At 40.6% G+C, this 20,282-nt stretch overlaps 1 protein-coding gene across 7 annotated transcripts in view; it reads right to left on the bottom strand.

The window, feature by feature from the left end:
* The window catches only part of LDB2 (LIM domain binding 2), a 437,523-nt gene that overhangs the window by 75,042 nt on the left and 342,199 nt on the right, over window positions 1-20,282 (bottom strand). For all 7 annotated transcript variants that reach the window (XM_070458086.1, XM_070458082.1, XM_070458083.1 and 4 more), the window contains exon 3: window positions 5,166-5,338. In XM_070458086.1, the coding sequence (XP_070314187.1) occupies window positions 5,166-5,338 (173 nt within the window). The remainder of the gene's footprint in view (window positions 1-5,165; window positions 5,339-20,282) is intronic.

The raw sequence follows: 20,282 nt of genomic DNA, 5'->3' as shown, positions 1-20,282 counted from the left end.
GATTTTTAGATTAACAGTTGCATCAGGATCAGTGTATCTTACTTACAAATGCTGCACATGTAAACCCATAGTGGTTTAGTCGCTAAGTTGTGTCCAACACTTTGTGATCCCATGGACACCTCTGCCCCTCAGGCTCCACTGTCCATGGAATTTCCCAGGCAAGAATACTGGAGTGGGTTGCTATTTACTTCTCCAGGGGATCTTCCTGACTCAGGGATTGAACCCAGGTCTCCTGCATTGCAGGAAGATTCTTTACCTACTTAGCCACCAAGGAAGCCCATATGTAAATACATATATATACATTTACTAGAGTGATATACTCATTGATGTTATAGTAATTCCATTAGAGTCAGGATGAGAGTGTAAGGGGCTTTCCAGGCAGTGCTAATGATAAAGAACTTGCCTGCCAATGCAGGTAGGTTTAAGAGGCAAAGGTTCAATCCCTGGGTTGGAAAGATCCCCTGGAGTAGGGCATGGCAACCCACTCTAGTATTCTTGCCTGGAAAAATCCCTTGGACAGAAGAGCCTGGTGGGCTGCAGTCCATAGCACTGCAAAGAGTCGGATATGACTGAAGCAACTTATCACACACACATGAGAGATAAATGTATAAATCTTGGAGGATAACATTAAATACATACACACACATTTATTCAACAATGTGATCATTGATATTATAATAATTTGGTTAGGATAAGAGTATAACATGGGGTGCCCTGGTGGATCAGATGGTAAAGAATCCCCCTGCAAGGCAGGCGATGGGGGTTCAACCCCTGGGTCAGGAAGAATCCCTGGAGAAGGAAATGACAACCCACTCCAGTATTGCTGCCTGGAAAAATCCCATGGACAGAGGAGCCTGGCGAGCTACACTTCATGGGGTCGCACAGTCAGACACGACTGAGTGACTGAGCTTACACACAAGAGTATAACATAATAATAATGACGAACTGACTGTCAGAGACATCAGTGAAGACTCCCACTGGAAAAAAAAGTGAGTTACTCACGTCCGACCCTTTGCGAGCCCATGGACTATAGCCTGCCAGGCTCCTCTGTCGATGGAATTGTGCAGGCCAGAATACTGGAGTGGGTATCCATTCCCTTCTCCAGGGGATCCTCCTACCCAGGGATTGAACCCAGCTCTCCTGCACTGAGGGTGGATTCTTTGCCATCTGAGCCACCTGCGGAGGCCAAGAATACTGGAGAGGGTAGCCTATCCTTTCCCCAACAGATCTTCCCAACCCAGGAATTGAACTGGGGTCTCCTGCATTGCAGGCGGGTTCTTTACCAGCTGAGCTACCTGGGAGGCCCACACTGGTTGGTATTTCCATGGTACTTCTCCACAGTAGTAAATAATTTCACAGTAAATAATTGAGATAAGAAAAGACCATAGTCTATGTTTATAGAAATGATACAGTATTCAATAATGGCTGTAATTATGGTTCCAGTTTGTGATCCCCAAAATAATGCAACATGGACCCCAGAGAGGGTCCTTTCTGTATCAGCTAGAATTCACATCCTCAAATACAATTCAGAGGTCTTTAATTCTGAAAACCTTAGGGATTGCTCTTCTGATTATTAAGCTTTGTTTCCAATTTGACCCAAAGTTGAATACAGAAAAGAAAGCTTTCAGAATATATGTGTAAAAACTCTCATTACAGCATCTATAGTGTTCCTAGGGTCAGGAAATTGCAAAACATGTTTTGTGGTCCTGAGGAATATTAAATATTACTGTTGATTAGGGCTGAGGCTGATTTTTGATTCAGCAGTTGACCACATTTTCATAAAAGCAACTCAGAAATGCAGAGTCAAATGCTATTTGGAGAATTAGAGTTTATTGATAGTCTAAATTAGAACAATGTGATAATGCCTACACATAATGTGCTAAATGATACCATGTACTAATAGCAGGCTCCCCTTTAAAAAAAAAAAATAAAGCATCAGCTACCAAACTATTTTTCTTTGTGATACTGAAAGGTCATTAGCCTTCTGATTTCTACTAAATCACCATATTATTTTATTACACAAAGATGAGTTATTTTTAATTAATATAAGAACAAAAGAAAAATTGGAAAGATTCTTTGTGTAGTATAATAATCACCCAAGGAGCAAAAAAAAAAAAAAGAGAGAGAGAAAATGAAACGCTTTGGAATTTTCTAAAAATAAATGTGCATAATTAGCATCTGGACGAAGGCCACACAGCTAAGCTACATTTCCCAGAAAGTGGTATTTTTCATCACAGTATAGAAATATTCATTACCGGAGCTGGCAAAAGTATTGCCACAGAGTAGAGTCAGATGGGTGATCTAAATAATTAAAGCTTGAGATCCAGAGAGCTGAGTTCAGGAGAATGTCCCCGTGTGGGAGGGGTGCCACAGGAGACGGAGTACTCCAGTGGGGGGAGGAGCAACAGAGAGCCTTGGTTTCTCAATTTGAATGAAAAAAAAAAAAAAAAAAACACCTTATCAAGTCATAAGAAGAATGGGATTCTTTTTGATTTAAAACCAATCTGGCATGTACAGCACGATATCTTCAGAGCAACTGACTATGTTCATTTCTGAGACAGTTTCGGTCTGAGAAAGAAATGCAGGAAATATATGAAAGGCTCATTGCAATATGCATTTTTATTTTCAGTGGCTACAGGCTTTGGAAGTAGCTCCTTCATTACAGCCAAGTTTAAGTATCACGGATTTCTTTTTTCTCTGAAAGCATAAGACACTGGTGTGTTTTTCCTGAATGGCCTAAAAGTAACACTAATGTCAGTGTGTTCAGTGGCTCAGTTGTGTCCCCATGGACTGTAGCCCACACCAGGCTCCTCTGGCCACGGGATTTCCCAGGCAAGAATACTGGAGTGGCATGCCATTTCCTTCTCCAGGGGATCTTCCTGACCCAGGGATCGAACCTGTGTCTCCTGCATTGGCAGACAGATTCTTTATCACTAGCGCCACGTGGGACGCCCAAAAGTAACACCGTGTGTTTGTGTGTGTGTGTGTTAGTCACTCAGTTGTGTCCGACTCTTTGCCACCCCACGGACTGTAGCCCGCCAGGCTCCTCTGTCCATGGAATTCTCCAGGCAAGAACACTGGAGTGAGTTGCCATTTCCTTTTCCAGGGAAAGTAACACTAAGCCTACACAAAGGATACTGAAGGGACAGAAAAAGGCTCTCCCTGCAATGCTCGGGCTCTGTAAGGCTAGAAATGGCTCCTGTGTCCACAAGGTGATGTAAAGGTTTTGTGTCTTCAAAAATAAGTGAGTGATGGGCAGAGTAAACCATTACCCAGGTGACCATTCCTTTCCACACAGCAAAAGTCTCTTCAAGACCAGCACGCTCCATCACATGCGGTGGGAATCTTCCTTATCCCAGACTGACAGCTTTTCTCTCCATTCAATGGTTAAAAAGGGGAAATGGGGAAAACCCGCCTCCTGTTCCACATTTAAAATGTCTATGGATAATCATCAAGATACCATAAACTCAATGGTACTGGATGATTCATTTTTGCATGTATATAAGCATTTCCTTTGCCTGTGGTTTTTAACACCCCTGTGGGCACCGGAAAGGTGAAATTACACCAAGATCAAAGAATACTTTAAATAATAAATGTTTTATATCTACTCTTTTAGCAAAATAGTGTGTATGTAGCAGACACATCTTCAGTTTTATAATTTAGGCTTCCACAATTAACCCTGGTAATTCAACTTCTCTTAACTATAAAGAGAAGGTTGTCATTCGTGTTTTCAGCTACAAGAGAGAACTGGTCTTGTTGATGTTACAGATCACTTTCACACTGAGTCTTAGTCAAAATGCAATGAACTAGTGTTCATTAAAATAAAACTTCCATTCGCCAGATTCTTTAACTAAATATTTATTCTTAGTAATTTTTCTGCTTGGGAGATGATATAAAGGGATTGTCTATAGTGTTGCATTTATATTTTTATACTTTTGTGTTCCTTAAAGATTATGACTAGCTGAATTGTGGTTTCTTCATTTTCCCCCTGCTTCTTAATATTTGAATTTAGCTTTAAAAACTTTAATTTCAATAACAAAGCACAAACTCTGAATGCACAATAATAGAAGAATGTGCTTTTAGTTGTAGGATATCCCTGAGTATCAAAACCGAAATTCTATGTAATGTATATCATCATGGGCTATAGTGAATAATACATAGTATCTTTCGAGTGTTATATATTTGAAACATACTAATATTCCTTAACACATTACTGACCAGAGACATATTAACGCCACAGGCATTAGTCTCTACAAAAATCTCCCAGTCAATAATGTGTTAAAGGGCTTCGTCACAAGAAAGAAATTCTAAACGTGTAGTGATGGATGTGGGGCTTCCCCGGTGGCTCAGACAGTAAAGAATCCGCCTGCAATGCGGGAGACCTGGGTTCGATCCCTGGGTCAGGAAGATCCCCTGGAGGAGGGCATACAACCCACTCCAGTATTTTTGCCTGGTAAATCCCACGGACAGAGGAGCTTGAGGGGCTACAGTCCATGGGGTTGCAAAGAGTTGGATAAGACAGTGGCTAAGCACAGTGATGGATGTTAACTAAACTTATTAGTAATCACCTCATAATACACACATGTATCAAATCAACATGTTGTAAACATAGCACTAGTACCCTCTTAAGTATAAGTGGTATAAGTGTTAGCCGCTAGTGGTGTCCGACACTCTGTGAATCCATGGACTGAAGCCCGCCAGATCCCTCAGTCCCCGGAATTCTCCGGCAAAAATAATGGAGTGGGTTGCCATTCCCTTCTCCAGGGGATCTTCCCAACCCAGGGAACAAACCTGTGTCTCCCGCCTAACAGGCTGAGTCTTTACCAGAGAAGCCTGTTAAATGTCAATCATATCTCAATTAAAAAAAAGAAAAAAAACACTAAAAATGTAATTTAGTAGCCTAAGTTTGAGAGGCAGCCAAAACGTTCTTCTCTTTCTTGAAGGTTTATCCCATTTGACGTTCCCGGGGTCTGTGTCAAATGCACACACTTGCACAGGGGCCCCCCAGAGAGTCTTGCCAGGTCACAAGACAAAAAGATGGCCTCACAGGGCTGCTCGGATTTGACATGTGAGAGGTCAGCTTCAAGTTCCAGAAGGAAACCCTCACTGGTATCCTGCCGTTCGCCCAGAGAAGAGCAAGCCTTGTCACCCAGCGCGCCCCGTACCTTGGTAAACATGGGCTTCCCGTGCTGGGTGACCATCGCGCACTGGTCGCAGTCCACCGTGATGGACGAGTTGTGGTAGGATTCCTTCGAGTGTTTGAGGATGTAGTAGAGGTCGGTGACCCCTCCTTCAAACACAGTGCTAAAGTAACGAGGGATGAGCGTCCTGCCAATAGCTGCAAGAGACACAGAGAAACAAACCATTAACGAGAACATCCGGATGGCCCCACACGCCCCACACCACGGCCAGACCTCCAACGGGATACAGATCATACCAAGAGGCAGATTTTCCCTCCTTACCAACTGCCACATCCCTTATGGCTTACAGTTAGTAAAATAAAATCTCTAAGTATTCAGGAAAAATTTATGTGGTCATCTTTCCAGATTTGGTGTCCATCAATAATGTCAGAGTTAGTACGTTAAACATAAAGGGGAAAATGCTGATGACGTTTGACCTCATAGATATTCTCTAAGTTAACATATTTTCAAAAAATAAACATACCGAATCCACTTGGATTTTTCAATGGATTGTTTGCACACCAGTTACTCAATCTTGTTTATTATTTGTAGTAGTAGTCATAGTGATATGTATTGATAATGTAATGCTTTGTGGGGTATGAATTATTTGGGGGCTTCACTTATTCATTGGATCTTTAGCACAAAGTCAAGAGAATAGGGAACTGTAATCAACAAAATGATTATTACAAAAGAAAAAGTTATTAGGAATGTTTGAAAGTCACACGACTTATGAGTAGATAACTGGGGTCTCTAACGTCAAATCTGCAAATGCCCATAGGAGTTTGGGATGGACATGTACACACTATTACATTTAAAATGAATAACCAGCAAGGACCTACTGTATGGCACAGGAATCTCTGCTCAATGTTATATGGCAGCCTGGATGGGAGGGGAGTTTGGGGGTGAATGGATATTATGTATATGTATGGTTGAGTTCCTTTGCAGTTTACCTGAAACTATCACAATATTGTTAATCAGATACACTCCAATATAAAATAAAAACTTAGAAAAAGTCTGCATACATTGAAACACTTTCCAACACCATGTCTCAAACTGCTTTAATGAATGGATATCTTTAACAGGTGATCCCTATCTGTATACAAAGAAATCCATACCTACGTGAATGCTGACTGCTCTATCTGCTTCTGGAGTTGGAAGAAAATCTCTTTCTAGAATCAAAGGGCCATCTTAAGAAAACCTAATAACCTTCCACTTGGTCTAAATTGGTCTCTTTCATTCTGCGTGTCCTGTCCTGTCCCATTTTAGTTTGAGCAGTTCGTAAGTAGCTGGGTCTCTCTAATATATGATGCTTAGAAACAGCTAACAAGCCCTTGCTTTAGCAGAGATTTTAAATCCTCTTACACTGAAAATCCCAACTCATAATATCAGGAATTTTGCCTATGTGCAGATTTTGAGGCAAAGTACTAAAGCACTCTCAAGTGATTCAAGGTTTTAATAAATCTCTTACATTCACCATATAAGGCTTCCTGAAAGACAAAAATAATATTTAAGATAAATACATTACCAAAGAGTGCTTTAGTAGGAAAGATCATGCAATCACCACTTGAATGTTTAAAAATGTTTAATTTCATTTTCAAAGAATCAGTAGTAATCCATTTCATATGAATCTATATCTCTTTTGTACACGGATTTGGAAAAAATACTATAAAAAGAATACCCTGCCAAATGTTTTCTGAAGTGATTGCTAAAGAATCCCAATGTGAATGACTAGTCTCTGAATAATTTATATAGTTGTTATTGCTTCATATTTACTGCAGTGAAATCAATCAACAAGTGTGTGCTGAATATTCCAGGATCTTTGGCAATTTCATCCTAAATAATCCTTATACATACACTTCCTAAATACTGCCTAATCCCCAATAGTGCATGTTTATTTGCTAAATATAAAATTCAAATAAGAGTCATTTGAGTCCATCATATCCTTAAACATATGCATAGCTGATATGTCATAAAGAAAACTTTGCTAATACGAAAACCCTTATTGTACTTTGCTAAGCAGCTAAAATTAATTAAATGCATTTCAAATATTCCAACTTAAAACTAATCACCATAAATCAGCTCTAGCAATTTGACATTTTGGGATCTGTACTGTGGAAAGTAAACACACGCCATAAAAATATAGATGTAGGGTGAAAATATTTCACTACAATATCCAAGGAATTGTCACATTAAAAAGGTTATGCAAATGAACATCACTGGATTAGCCACATTATCATTTATCCATGAATCACGCACAATTTAATTTCTGTGTAGTGATGTTTGCTACGTGTAAGCATTATTTTCATTCATAGTTTAAGGAAATTCAAATGGGAAAAAAGTTTGAAATTCCTTAACTTTCAATTGAAATTTTTCAATCTTTTTTTGTGATAAAAGTCACATAAAATAAAGCATACTATTTTAAAAGTACGTTCACTTTGCTGGGCAACTCTCACCATCACCCATCTCCTGAAGTTTTCACCTTCCTAAACTGAAACTCTGTACCCTAGCTGTACACTAGCTCCCCCTCCCCACCTCTTGACCCCCTGTTCCCTGGCATCTAACAATATACTTTCTGACTATTTGACTACTCTAGGTGATGTGTATAAGTGGAATTATAGAGTATTTGTCTGCATCTGGTATATCCTCTCTAACTCTAGATAATGCACAAACTCTAGCCAATAGACTAGAGGGTGTCAGCTTTGCTTCACTGAATCCTTTCCATCACTGAAGGGAATGACTGTTAAGGACACCCTAGGGTTGTTTTCAGTCCTCTTTCCTTTGTGGGACTACCTCTACCATTTTCGCACTGTCTCACTTGGACCATCACACACAAAGCTCTGTTATCCTCCATGATAGACTAGCTACTCTGATGACCCCAGTGAATCACAGCAGTGGGATTCACAACCTTACATATGTAGTCTCCTCTTTTCAGATCGGGCCTGGATCCTGTGATCTGCTCTCATAAATAGAAGGTACTTCACTCTGTATAAGCTCTAGGTTCATCTACTTCATTAGAACTGAGTAAAATGTGTTCCTTTTTATGGCCGAGTAATATTCCACTGGGGCTTCCCAGGTGGCTAGTGGTAAAGAACCTGGTTGCCAGTGCAAGAACACATAAGAGATTCAGGTTCAATCCCTGGGTCTGGACAATCTCCTGGAGGAGAGCATGGCAATGCACTCCAGTATTCTTGCCTGGAGAATCCCCATGGACAGACGGGCCTGGTGACTTCAGTCCACAGGCTTGCAGACAGTGGGACATGACTGAAGCGACTTAGCACGCATGCATGCAATATTCCACTGTGTATGTGTATCACAACTTCTTCATCCATTCATCTGTTGACGGACGTCTAGGTTGCTTCCAAGTCCTAGCAATTGTAAGTAGTGCTGCAATGAACACTGGGGTACATGTGTCTTTTTCAATTATGGCTTTTTCAGGATATTTGACCAGTATTGGGAATGCTGGGTCATATGGTAGTTTCATTCCTAGTTTTTCAAGCAATCTCTGTGCCATTCTCCATAGTGGTTGTATCAATTTGCAGTCCCACCAACAGTGCAAGAGAGTTCCCTCTTCTTCATCCCCTCTCCAGCATCTGGTTTCTGAAGATTACGCAGAGTGAAGTAAGTCCAGAAGACAAAGACAAATATCCTATATTAACGCATAGATATGGAGTCTAGAAAGATGGTACTGATGAACCTATCTGCGGGGCAGAAATGGAGATGCAGACATAAAGAACACACTTGTGGACAAAGTGGGGGGAGGAGAGGGTGGGCTGAAAAGAGAGAGTGGCATTGAAATATGTACAGTTCCATATATAAAACAGTCCATGGAATTTTCTGCATGATGCAGGGAGCTCAAATCCTGAATTCTGTGACAACCTAGAGGGGTGGGAAATTAAAAGATGCTTGCTCCTTGGAAGAAACTCTATGACCAACCTAGACAGCATATTAAAAAGCAGAGATATCACTTTGCCAATAAAGGTCTGTCTAGTAAAAGTTTTGGTTTTTCCAGTGGTCATGTATGGATGTGAGAATTGGACCATAAAGAAGGCAGAGGGATGAAGAATTGATGCTTCTGAACTGTAGTGTTGGAGAAGACACTTGAGAGTCCCTTGGACTGAAAGGAGATCCAACCAGTCCATCCTAAAGGAAATCAGTCCTGAATATTCATTGGAAGAACTGATGCTGAAGCTGAAGCTCCAATACTTTGGTCACCTGATGCGAAGAGCTGACTCATTAGAAAAGGCCCTGATGCTGGGAAAGATTGAAGGAAGGAGGAGAAGGGGACGACAGAGGACGAGATTGCTGGATGGAATCACTGTCTCAATGGACATGAGTTTGAGCAAGCTCTGGGAGATGGTGAAGGACAGGGAAGCCTGGCGTGCTGCGGTTCATGGGGTCGCAAAGAGTCGGACACGACTGAACGACTGAACAAGAGGGGTGGGATGGAGTGAGAGGTTCAAGGGGGAGGTGACATACCTATACCTTTGGCTGACTCATGTTGATATATGGTAGAAACCACCATGATATTGTACAGCAATTATCCTCCAATTAAAAATAAATAAATTAAAAAATATGTATAGAAGGTGGCATGAGTAACCTTGTGTCTATTGGGCCCCAAACTTGAGAAGGCCCAGACACTTCCACTTTGATCTTAAGGGAAAAACCGGTTGCTATGTGCAAAGTCCAACTACTCTTAAAACTGCCATCCTGCGAGAAGCCCAACCTAGCCACGTGGAGCAGCTGCAGGAAGGGGAGTACAAAGGACAACATCCCCAGTTAAGCATCCAGCCAACAGCCCGCAGTAGTTTGCATGATGAAGGATGTTCAGGACACTTGAGCCCCCAAAGAGCTGCCTTGAGCGTGTCTCACATGGATCAGACGCGAGCTGCCTTCCAGAGACTTTGCCCAAATTTGCAGAATCATAAGTCAATAAAACGAAAGTCTTGGGGCATTCCGAAGTACAGCAATGGATAATCACAGCACACTTTCAATCTCTTAGGCTACAAAGATGAGCAAATTAGAATTCTTCCCTGGAAGAGGAGAGTTTTGCCACTAAAAGCATGTGAATTGTAGAAATGCCGAATTCTGTACAGAGGAAGCAGATCAGAGACACTGACCCTCTTGGACTGATGCGGACCTCATTCTGGCTGGGACAGAAGCCAACTCCATCTCCTGGAGGTCCCACTTATGTGAAATATGCACCCCCACATTTTTGCTCGAGTTTGTGTTAGATTTCTGTGGTTAGTAAACAGAGATATTTTGATTAATGCTGTCCTGTTTCAGCAGGGAATAAAGGAGTGGACACACAAAATAAAGAGGAAGTGATGAGAAAAAGTTGTCAAAGACTATATCTGTATTTTAATTGTTGCTGCTACAAACTTGGGCTTCCCTGGTGGCTCCGTGGTAAACAATCCACCTGCCAATGCCCGAGACGCAGGTTCGATCTTTGGGTTGGGAAGATCCCCTGGAGAAGGAGATGAGAAGCCAATCCAATTTTCTTGCCTGAGAAATCCCATGGACAGAGGAGCCTGGTGGGCTACAGTCCATGGGGCCACAGAGTTGGACATGACTTAGCAACCAAACAAGAACAACAAACTTAGTGTCTTAAAATCCATCTGTCTATCACCTATTCTTTATCTTACAGTTCTGACAATCTGACGTGGGTCTTGCTGGGCCCAAAGTAACATGTCAACAGAACTGTACTCCTTTCTAGAGGCTCTCGGGGAGAACCACTTTTCTTGCTTTTCAAGCATCCACAGGCTCTCTCTTACTCCTTGACTGTGGCCCCTTCCTCCATCTTCAGAGTCAGCAGTGGTGGATGGACTCTACATGGTCCTGTCCTCCCCTCCTCCTCCGACTCCCTCTCCCACCTTTAAGGACCCTCATGAGTCCACTGTGCATGTGTGTGTGCTGTCACTTCAGTCACATCCGACTCTTTGTGACCCCATGGACTGTAGCCCGCCAGGCTCCTCTGCCCATGGGGTTCTCCAGGCACAAATAATGAAGTGGGTTGCCATGGCCTCCTCCATGGGGATCATCCTGAGCCAGGGATCGAACCCAGGTCTCCTGTGTCTCCTTCACTGCAGGCAGATTCTTTACCCACTGAGTCACCTGGGAAGCCCCCCTGAGTGCTCTGGGCCCACCCAGATAATCCAAGATCATCGCCCACCTCAAGATCCTTCATTTAATCGAATCTGCAAAGTTCATTTTGCCAAAAGGTAACGTCTTCATAGGTTCCAGGGGTTAGGACTGAACTTTTCTGGGAGGCTGTTATTCTGTCTGTCATCAAAGAGCTTCTGTTCTACAAGGGAGTGGAGTCAAAAATACAACACACACACACACACTAGATACATTTAATGCGCAATGAATGGAATAAGAAACCAGAAAAAAGAATTGCATGTGTTTGAGGAACCTGCTCTATAGTGCATTCATTGATTTCCTCTATAAACCTTTACATAACCCAGAGTAGGCGCAAAGCTCCTTGGTAGGTGCTGGAAACACAAAGATGGATTTTTGTCCTTGTCTTAACACCTCACTTCTAATAACAAATATCTAAGTATCTGTAACATAATGTAAAAATAAAGTTAAAAAATAGATTCGTAATTTTGAACTCTGCCATTTTCTTCTGAATCCTGAATTTGATGTACAATTTTATTACTTTTGAAGCCCTAAGATAAAATGTCTTTTAATTTAATAAATGGTGCACCTACACTGCACAGCCTAATATAAACGACTTTAAAGTGAACATTTCTGATTTAGACCCCATGGTCCCCTAATTCATCAGCCATACCAATTCTGAGTCTAATAAGTTGTGTACTGTCTCACTCATAAGCTACACCTATGCTTTACATTGATACGTTAACCCTTGGAATAAAAAATAATTTAAGTATTGATATGATAAATCTATATTTGTGCCTCCACAAAAGGGATTGTATCTTTCAAATATACTTGAAAAGAGATTAAGATTCTAATAATTATAAAGGTGATTCTATTTTTCTAACACATTTAGGTCAAAGCTCCAAAAAGCTGGAAAGAGAAAGTATGGTGAGTTGGATAGCATGAGAAGGTTTTCTGTGATATTATGTGAGTGGAATACTGTATATGTTACTTATCCATGTGTTTAGGAAACAGAAAAGAAGATCACGGTATAAATTATTCAGGAGTCTGAAATGTGTATAAAGAATGTTTAAACAATGCTCTACCTTGTAGGTAAACAGGATTAGTCCAGAATAGCTAACAATTTGTGTCTCCGTGTGTGTTATTCGCTCAGTCATGTCTAACTCTTTGCGATCGCATGGACTGCAGCCCACCAGTTCCTCTGTCCATGGGAATTCCCAGGCAAGAATCCTGGAGTGGGTTGCCATTTCCTTCCTTGGGGAATCTTCCCACCCCAGGGACTGAACCCCGGTCTCATGCACGGCAGGCACATTCTTTACCATCTGAGCCACAGAGAAGCCCATTATCCAAAGGGAACTTGGGTGCTGAGCGCTGAATTCCAGTTCCTTGGGAAGTTTTTCCTAGTTGTTCTGTTTGTCCCCAAGCATTGGCCCCTCTTCCCCAGAGGTTCTTTCTGTGAAAATTGGAGGGCTGATGGAGCTGTGGAGGCAGGATCTAGCTTCTCTTTTTTCTCGTAGGTGTTACTGGTAGACATTAAACTGTCTACAGGATACCCGTAGATATTAGCTGATTTCTCCCCCCATTTAGAAACCAAATGGTACACATTGGTAGCTCATAATCACTGAGAAGATATAAGCATCTGCCTTTTGGAGTAGTTTGTCTCTACTAATAATTATGAAATGCTCTTCTTAAACTCTTGAGGATGTTTAGAAGGAATTCACATGAAAGACATTGAAAGAAGAAAATAATCACATGAGAAAACGTTCAAACTAGTAATCAAGGTACATATTAAAATAAAATTAAAAAGATTAAAACATCAACCTGATGAGGTTGTGGTGAAACGAGCATGCTCAGATACTTCTAGGGAAATCAATGTAACAATTACTCCTAGTCTGGAGAGTGTCTAACTCAGATAGTTTATTAGATGTGACGCTAAGCTCTTGGTAAAGATCCTTGCCAAACTGAGGTTCTAATGTTCAGATCTTAAGCGCTCTGAAAACCATTGTCCAATGTGAGGACCTTTTGATTTGGAGTCATCCCTTATATTCTAAATGCCTATAACTTCACCTTTCAAAAAAAAAAAAATTCACCTTTCAAAGAAAATTCACTCCAAAAAATGTAAAAGGTTGAGGATCCCAGTGAAAATGGGGAATAAGAGCAATGCACATAACTAACAATATATTAGGACCACTTAACATTTGACAATTATTTAACTAGTAGTTTTCTACCTCATTGGAAAAGGAAATCATGTTACCACACTGCACATTAGTGCTTTTAATTAGGCACAGTTAAATATTATAAAGCAATTGATAACTATGATTTTTAAACTTTTTCATAAACATGACAATGGATAAACTGGTTGTCTAAATTTGAGTAGTTTTTAAGCTGCAGTACCTCAAAGATTCAAAAGGAAATTCTACTAGAGATACCACTACATCATAGTACAAAATTCTACTACTTAATACACGTGAAGATTCAGTCAACTTTAGACTTATCTGAATTCAGAAACTAGTAAATGCATTATGCTAACATAATGGGAATGCTCCTAGTACTGAAATAAACAATACTGATGTTTCTATTTATGGTACTTGTGACATCACACATAGTCGCAGTTGTGTCTGACTCTGCAGCCCCATGGACTGTGGCCCACTGGAGCCTTTGTCCATGGAATTCTCCAGACAAGAATACTGGGGTGGGTTGCCGGTTCCTCCTCCAGGGGATCTTCCTGACCCTGGGATTGAACTCGCATCTCCTGTGGCTTCTGCATTGACAGGAAGATTCTTTACTACTGAGCCACCAAATATAACTATATAACCAAAATGATGAAATTAAAATATGCTTGAACTTTGATGGGAGTGACATAGGATCAAGGCAGATACCTTTGTCTTGCTGAAGGTGAAGCAAGCCAAAATCACTTGAGTTTCATAAATTATTTTCATTGTAATATACCTTTAACTACTTTTTGTAAACAAAGCAATCTGATTTAAACATTCTTCTTTCTTGCTATTTCAAACATTCTTTCCTTGAATATATGTTTATTAAGTACCTGCTATTGGCCTGCCATTGTTCTAGGTGCTGGAGATAAATAGCAGACAAGTGGGAAGAGAGACAATAAAATTGGTAGGGAAGGAAGGCAGGCTAGTTTAGTTTGGCTGGTCTGCAAGGCTGCAGTGGGGAGGTGTTGATGGAACTGAGTCTAGGCTGGACAGGTCATGTGAGCATCTGGGAATGAAAAGGTCCTATAAGGCAAAAGCCCTAAGACAGAAATGAGCTGGAATTGAAAGAGCCTGGTGTGTCCCAGGGTCAGAAAGAAGAAAGTGTGGCAGGACCATAGTCACAGAGAGTGAGATGACAGGTGAGTTCAGAAAGGAGGTGGGGCCAGACTATCCAGAACCTTCTTGGCTGCTGCAAAGACTGGCAGATCAATCTCAGTGCAGTTAGGCAGCAGTCGTAGGCTTTAGCCAATGATGTGATCAGACAGACTCACTGTTTTTCATTGTATTACATTATGATCTGATGAAGTTGCTGCTTTTAAATGTGTCATGCACCTGTCAACACGGTTCCAAAGTGCCACAAAATTTTTTGCTCCTCCCAGAAATCTAATAGGCATTTTTCTTCCGTTTTCTACCGGAAGACTTCTAGGTCACACCACCTAGCAAGAGGAGCTGGAGGAACAACGCAGACTGTGATAAATCCCATCCCGCTCTTAGGGAGCTTCCGGTCAAGTGATTCTTAGAGCTATGAGTTCATTAACTAAGGACAAATATAATAGGATGCAAGTCGCGGCTCATTCTTGTTCACCATTGTTTATTCATTCCGGACACACAGATGGAATCCATACATATTTGCTGAATGAGTGGGTACAGTCCATGAATGGATTTACAGTTTAAAAGCTCCAAGAATTTACATGTAAGACTTGCCTCATTTCACTTTATTAATTCAATCAGTGCTTGGGCATAATCAGATAACTTTGGTCCATGTTTTTTTTCCAGCTATACCACAAAGTGTTTTTCTCACTTATGTGCCTTTCAAGATGGGCAAAATTCTTTATCTCTTTGTCCCACAGTTTTGATGACGACATTGTGCAAGGGAAGTCCGCGGCCACTCTTGCACCTCTTACCACGCATCAGTACCCTACAGGTAAGAAATGGAAACCCTTGTGACTTTCAGATTAAGTCCATGTCCTAGTTACCGTGTCTCACGGACATGGGCACAGAGGGAGGTGTCAGAGGAAATCCTGAGCTGAAGGGTGAGCAGACACCAATCAGACACAGGGAATAGAGGAGTCCTGGCTGAGGAGACAGCATGTGTGTAAGGAGCGTGTTTTCATTTAATTTAAATAATTAAACTAAGGAGTGTATTTCCCATGATTTGGGCTGTGGCCTTTTTTATTAGCTTTTAAAAATTTAAAAATTTTAAAGTTCTTTTTAATGTAAACTGTTTTAAAAATCGTTATTGATTTTGCTTCTGTTGTACATTTTGTGGCTGGGAGGCATATGGGATTTTAGTTCCCCCACCAGGGGTTGAACAGGCCTCCTCTGCTTTGGAAGGCAAAGCCTTAACTACTGGACCACCAAGGCAGTAGCAATCAGAACTTACATATTTATACCTTAGAAGAGTTTGTCTGGATGAACTATTACTTAACCATAACCTTCTCTCACTATTTCCTTATGACAGTATGATATTCTTTTATTTATCCAAACTTTATAATGTAGTTTACATCTGGTAGATTTATTTCTGCTCTATTATTTTTATTTCAACATTTTCATAACTGATGATACTGCTTATTCTTCTAGATAAACCTTAAGATAATTTTGCAAGTCCTGCCCTCCTACCAAGAAAAACTGAAAGGAGGTTGGTTTAAATTAAATTTGCTAAGTGACATCTTTAGAATACCCAATCATCCCGAGGATAAAATGTCCATTTGTTTAAATCTTTATTTCCACCTCAAAATAAGTCTGTAGCTTTCTATAAGTAGATAGCTAACAGTACTTGAATATTTTAGTTATGCTGAGTGGTTAGTGTAATTTTTTTCATTACATTTCTGTTTGGAACACAGACACTTACTTGAATGCTCTTACTATTTTAATAGTCTTTTGGAAGATTGCTTTGATTTTTCTAGGTGAAGAAATCTATGTATTTCCTTCTTTCCAATATATTTATATCATTAATTTCTCATCTGACTACAATAGTTGGAATAGCTTTTCCAGGACAAAAGGATTAAATAATGAGACAAGTAGTAGGCTTTCTTTTGTTCCTCTAATTTTTTTGAGCATTTCCTCTAAGAGTAAGGGAAGTACTTTTTGTTTATTTGAGATCTGATCATATCACTTATTATGGAAAGAAAAACAAATTATTTTTGTAACTCTTGTGTTTGATTTTGTCCTTTTTAGTCCTGATGAATGTCTAATTTGATCAGGTGCTTCCTCACTTACTATTGAGTTGGTTGTCTAAGTTTCCTTTAGAAAATTACCTATTAATATATTTTCAATTATTAAATAATTTTTACTTGGTATAAACCTTTCTCTTGTGCACACATATATTTTAAATAAAATTTTGCATAAATTCATGATTTTATTAATTTCTTTAATAACAAAGATCCATGAAAGCAGTGCTTTATATGAGGCACTAGCCTAGGTACTAAATTAGAATGATGGAAGAAGAGAAGACCTCACATTTAGTCCATGACTCCAGCATTTTCTAATTCCAGTGGGTTTCTGAAGATCTTAAAAAGCACCCCTAGCTAGTTCCATACTTCAAAGATACTATTAAAAAAGAATATGTTTAGCATGTTTCTCTGATTCGAGTGCAGTGAACGCAACTCATGGTGATACTGATTAGCTCCTGATTAGTGATTATGAAAAACACTTAACATATGTGGGGAAAATATGATACAGCATACTAGCAATTATTTAATAAATATAATAAGATTATCCATGATTATATTTCACACCCTCACTTTATAGCAGAAAAATCTGATGGCTAGAGAAGAAAACTGCATAGCCACTTGGAGCCAGGGTGAGATAAAGTAGAATGCCTATTGCCTTTAATCGGCCAACCTTTGTTTGTTTCTATGCCTGAATTTAATTTTTATTAATTTTTTAGTTACATAAGTAATCCACATGCAAAAAAATTAATACAGTGCTGTTGCAGAGACTCACTAACTGTTCACTAGATCTGATTTCTTTTTCTAAGCATTGAGTAGACCTCAGTTCCTAAACTCCCTTACGGCTGGGAGGCTGACTTCTGATGGCGTCATAACCAACGACCAATGGATGTTTCTGTTCTTTGCATTTCTTCCCACCAAGCAGACATCAAGAAAAACTATTCAACCTTCAGACATAATGGATGAAAGCATTCTATGTGTAACTGATAAGCTCTTTCCCAGCTCTAACAGCCAGATGTTGAAGACCCAGGAGGGGATTCCATGGACCCCTAATAGTACACACTTTATCCTCAACTTCACCAGCATTGAATATTGTCAACTTTTGCATTTTTTCTGCCACTTAGATCACAAAGCATTTCCCTCACAACATGACAACCGTCAAGTATGCAAAGTTTTATGTATGTGTAGATGATGAAATTAAGTAATTAACCACAGACTTCCAACTCATGGGGTTATTGCTCCAAGTAAGTTATCCATATCTGACATTTTCAGATGGTTTGCCATTTTCTGGAATTTTTTTTACCCCAAACCCCTACACTATACTAAAAGAAAAATAAAGAACTTCTCTAGACTAGAGAAGCAAAAAAAAAAAAAAAAAAATTCCACTCCTTGATTTTTCAAAGGTGCCAAACATCAAGAATTCTTATGAAATTATTTCAATATGATGATTTATTGGAACTGCTCAAACTCAGACCCGTGGGGACAACACAAGTCATTCAATTCTGTGTTTTAATATCAGCACAGTTCAACTGAGTTAGAGAAAGGCTGCCAGAGAAACAGACACATGTGTGTGATTTCAAACTTAATCGAAACCAGGACTCGGCAACCTTTAGCAATGCCAAGAGTGGCGAAAGAGACCATTTCCTCTCTGCAGAGACAGGCAGACACAGGGAAACTGGGCCCGTCCCCAGGACTGGATATTACACAAGACGTTCCCTGTAAGGTGTTAAGTGGTCACTAAAATAGAAGCTAATAAAACATGACCCTTTAAAGTGGATTTTGAAGTCACGGGAAAGGTTTGTAGAATTAAAATAGTAAACTGGCTGTCCCCACCATTCTCCCAACTCCATTTCAGTCTCACCCATTCCCTTAGTGTTTCCAGGCTCAGCACATCTTGAAACCATTGCTCACGTGGCATCCTTTGCCTGCGACACCCTCATCTTCCCTCTCCTGCTTCATCCTAAGTCCTAGGCAACCTTAAATCTCAGCTCAAGGACCGCGTCCTACAGTGGAGCGTCCCTTTTTCCCTTCTAGTTTTCCACTTCTCTCCTTAGTACTCTTCTTTAAAGTTATTACTATTATTTGGGCTGTGCCCGAGGCAACTGAGATCTTATTTCTCAGACCAGGGATCAAACCTGTGCCCTCTGCAGTGAAAGGGCAGAGTCCCAACCACTGGGTCACCAGGGGAGTCCTCCCCTTGGTACCCTTAAAGTGACTTTAAGCTTGGATGCTGTAGACAAAGTTCTGAATTCATTGACTCACTTGGTGACCTTGAACAAACCACTTATGCCCTTCACACCCCAGTTTCTTCATCTGTAGAAATGGGAGTAGAATATCCACGCATCCAGTGAGCAGTTACAGGTACTAATAGCATTATACATGTAAAGTATTTGGCACAGAGTCAGACTCTACAGAGTAAGCATTTAATGCATGTCATTGTTCTGTGTATGCACAGACCATGAGCCTTACCCGGCAGCCCTGGAATCCTCCATTTTATTGTCTTTCCATCAGTGACTGAGGTTCCCTGAAGGCAGAGAACATTTCTCCATCATCTTAGTATCACAGCCCATTCAGGATGTGAAGAGCTACTTAAGAGATGTTTGGCAAGTGCATGAAGGTAGACTTGGCATGTCTGTGTAGAGAGGCTGCCAGCCCCAGACTGGTTATGTGTACACGTGGGGTTTTAATGCAGAGGAAAAGCCACTTTCAGAGTTCAGGGCTGGAGAACTAAAATCACAAGGAGAAGAAAGGAAGGTTTTAAGGTCCCATGTTTGGAATTTTCATATCTGAATGTTCTGGTCCAGATAATTAAGGATCAAAGATTAGTCATTTTGAATGATTCATCTTGGGATTAAAGCTAATTTTTATAAGTAAAAAAGTGTCTCAACTGAGACTCCTTAGTTTGAAGGGGCTTCACCCTTACTGTATCTGTGGGACTGATTTATAAACATCCAAACTCCATAAACAAGAGCAGGCCTCTTTAAAAAGGAAACTAAAGGGAAAGAACCCTGGAGAATGGGAATGACAACTCATTCTGGTTTTCTTGCCTGGAGAATGCCATGGACAGAGGAGTCTCATGGGCTATGGTCCATAGGGTTGCAAAGAGTTGGACATGACTGAAGCGACTTAGCCTGCACACATGCAAAGGAAAAGAAAGAGAGAAGGAAGGAAGGAAAGAAGGGAATGAAATCAGGAAGGCAAAGAGAGAGAGAAAGAAAGAAAAGGAAAGAAAGAAAGAAAGGCACCATCTGCAGGCCAAGTCAGCATTCCAGGGGCATTTTACAGGGATGTAAAAATCCTTGGAAATGAGAAGCAGTAAAAGAGGGTCAGCTTCGCATTCCACAGAAGTCCACTGGGGGCTGTGCTTCTGACCCTTAGACAGTGTCTACAAGCAAAGGAACAGTGATTCTGACGTGAATTGAATGTTGCCTAGGCTTTCTGGCAGCAGCGCTTAACAGCCCCACTGCACCCACCCGGGTCTGGTGAAACCACGTGGGCACCAGGTGTTGGAGTCTGACACGCCGAGTGCGGGTTTCAGAAAAACTTGAGGGTTTAGGAAAGAGAAGGCAGCTTCTGAGCGCTCTGTGGGCTCTGGGATG

This window comes from Odocoileus virginianus, chromosome 29 (assembly GCF_023699985.2).
Source record: "Odocoileus virginianus isolate 20LAN1187 ecotype Illinois chromosome 29, Ovbor_1.2, whole genome shotgun sequence".
Classification (NCBI taxonomy): Eukaryota; Metazoa; Chordata; class Mammalia; order Artiodactyla; family Cervidae; genus Odocoileus; species Odocoileus virginianus.
Note: the sequence above shows the minus strand (reverse complement) of the source record. Positions and strands in the feature narration are given on the sequence as shown.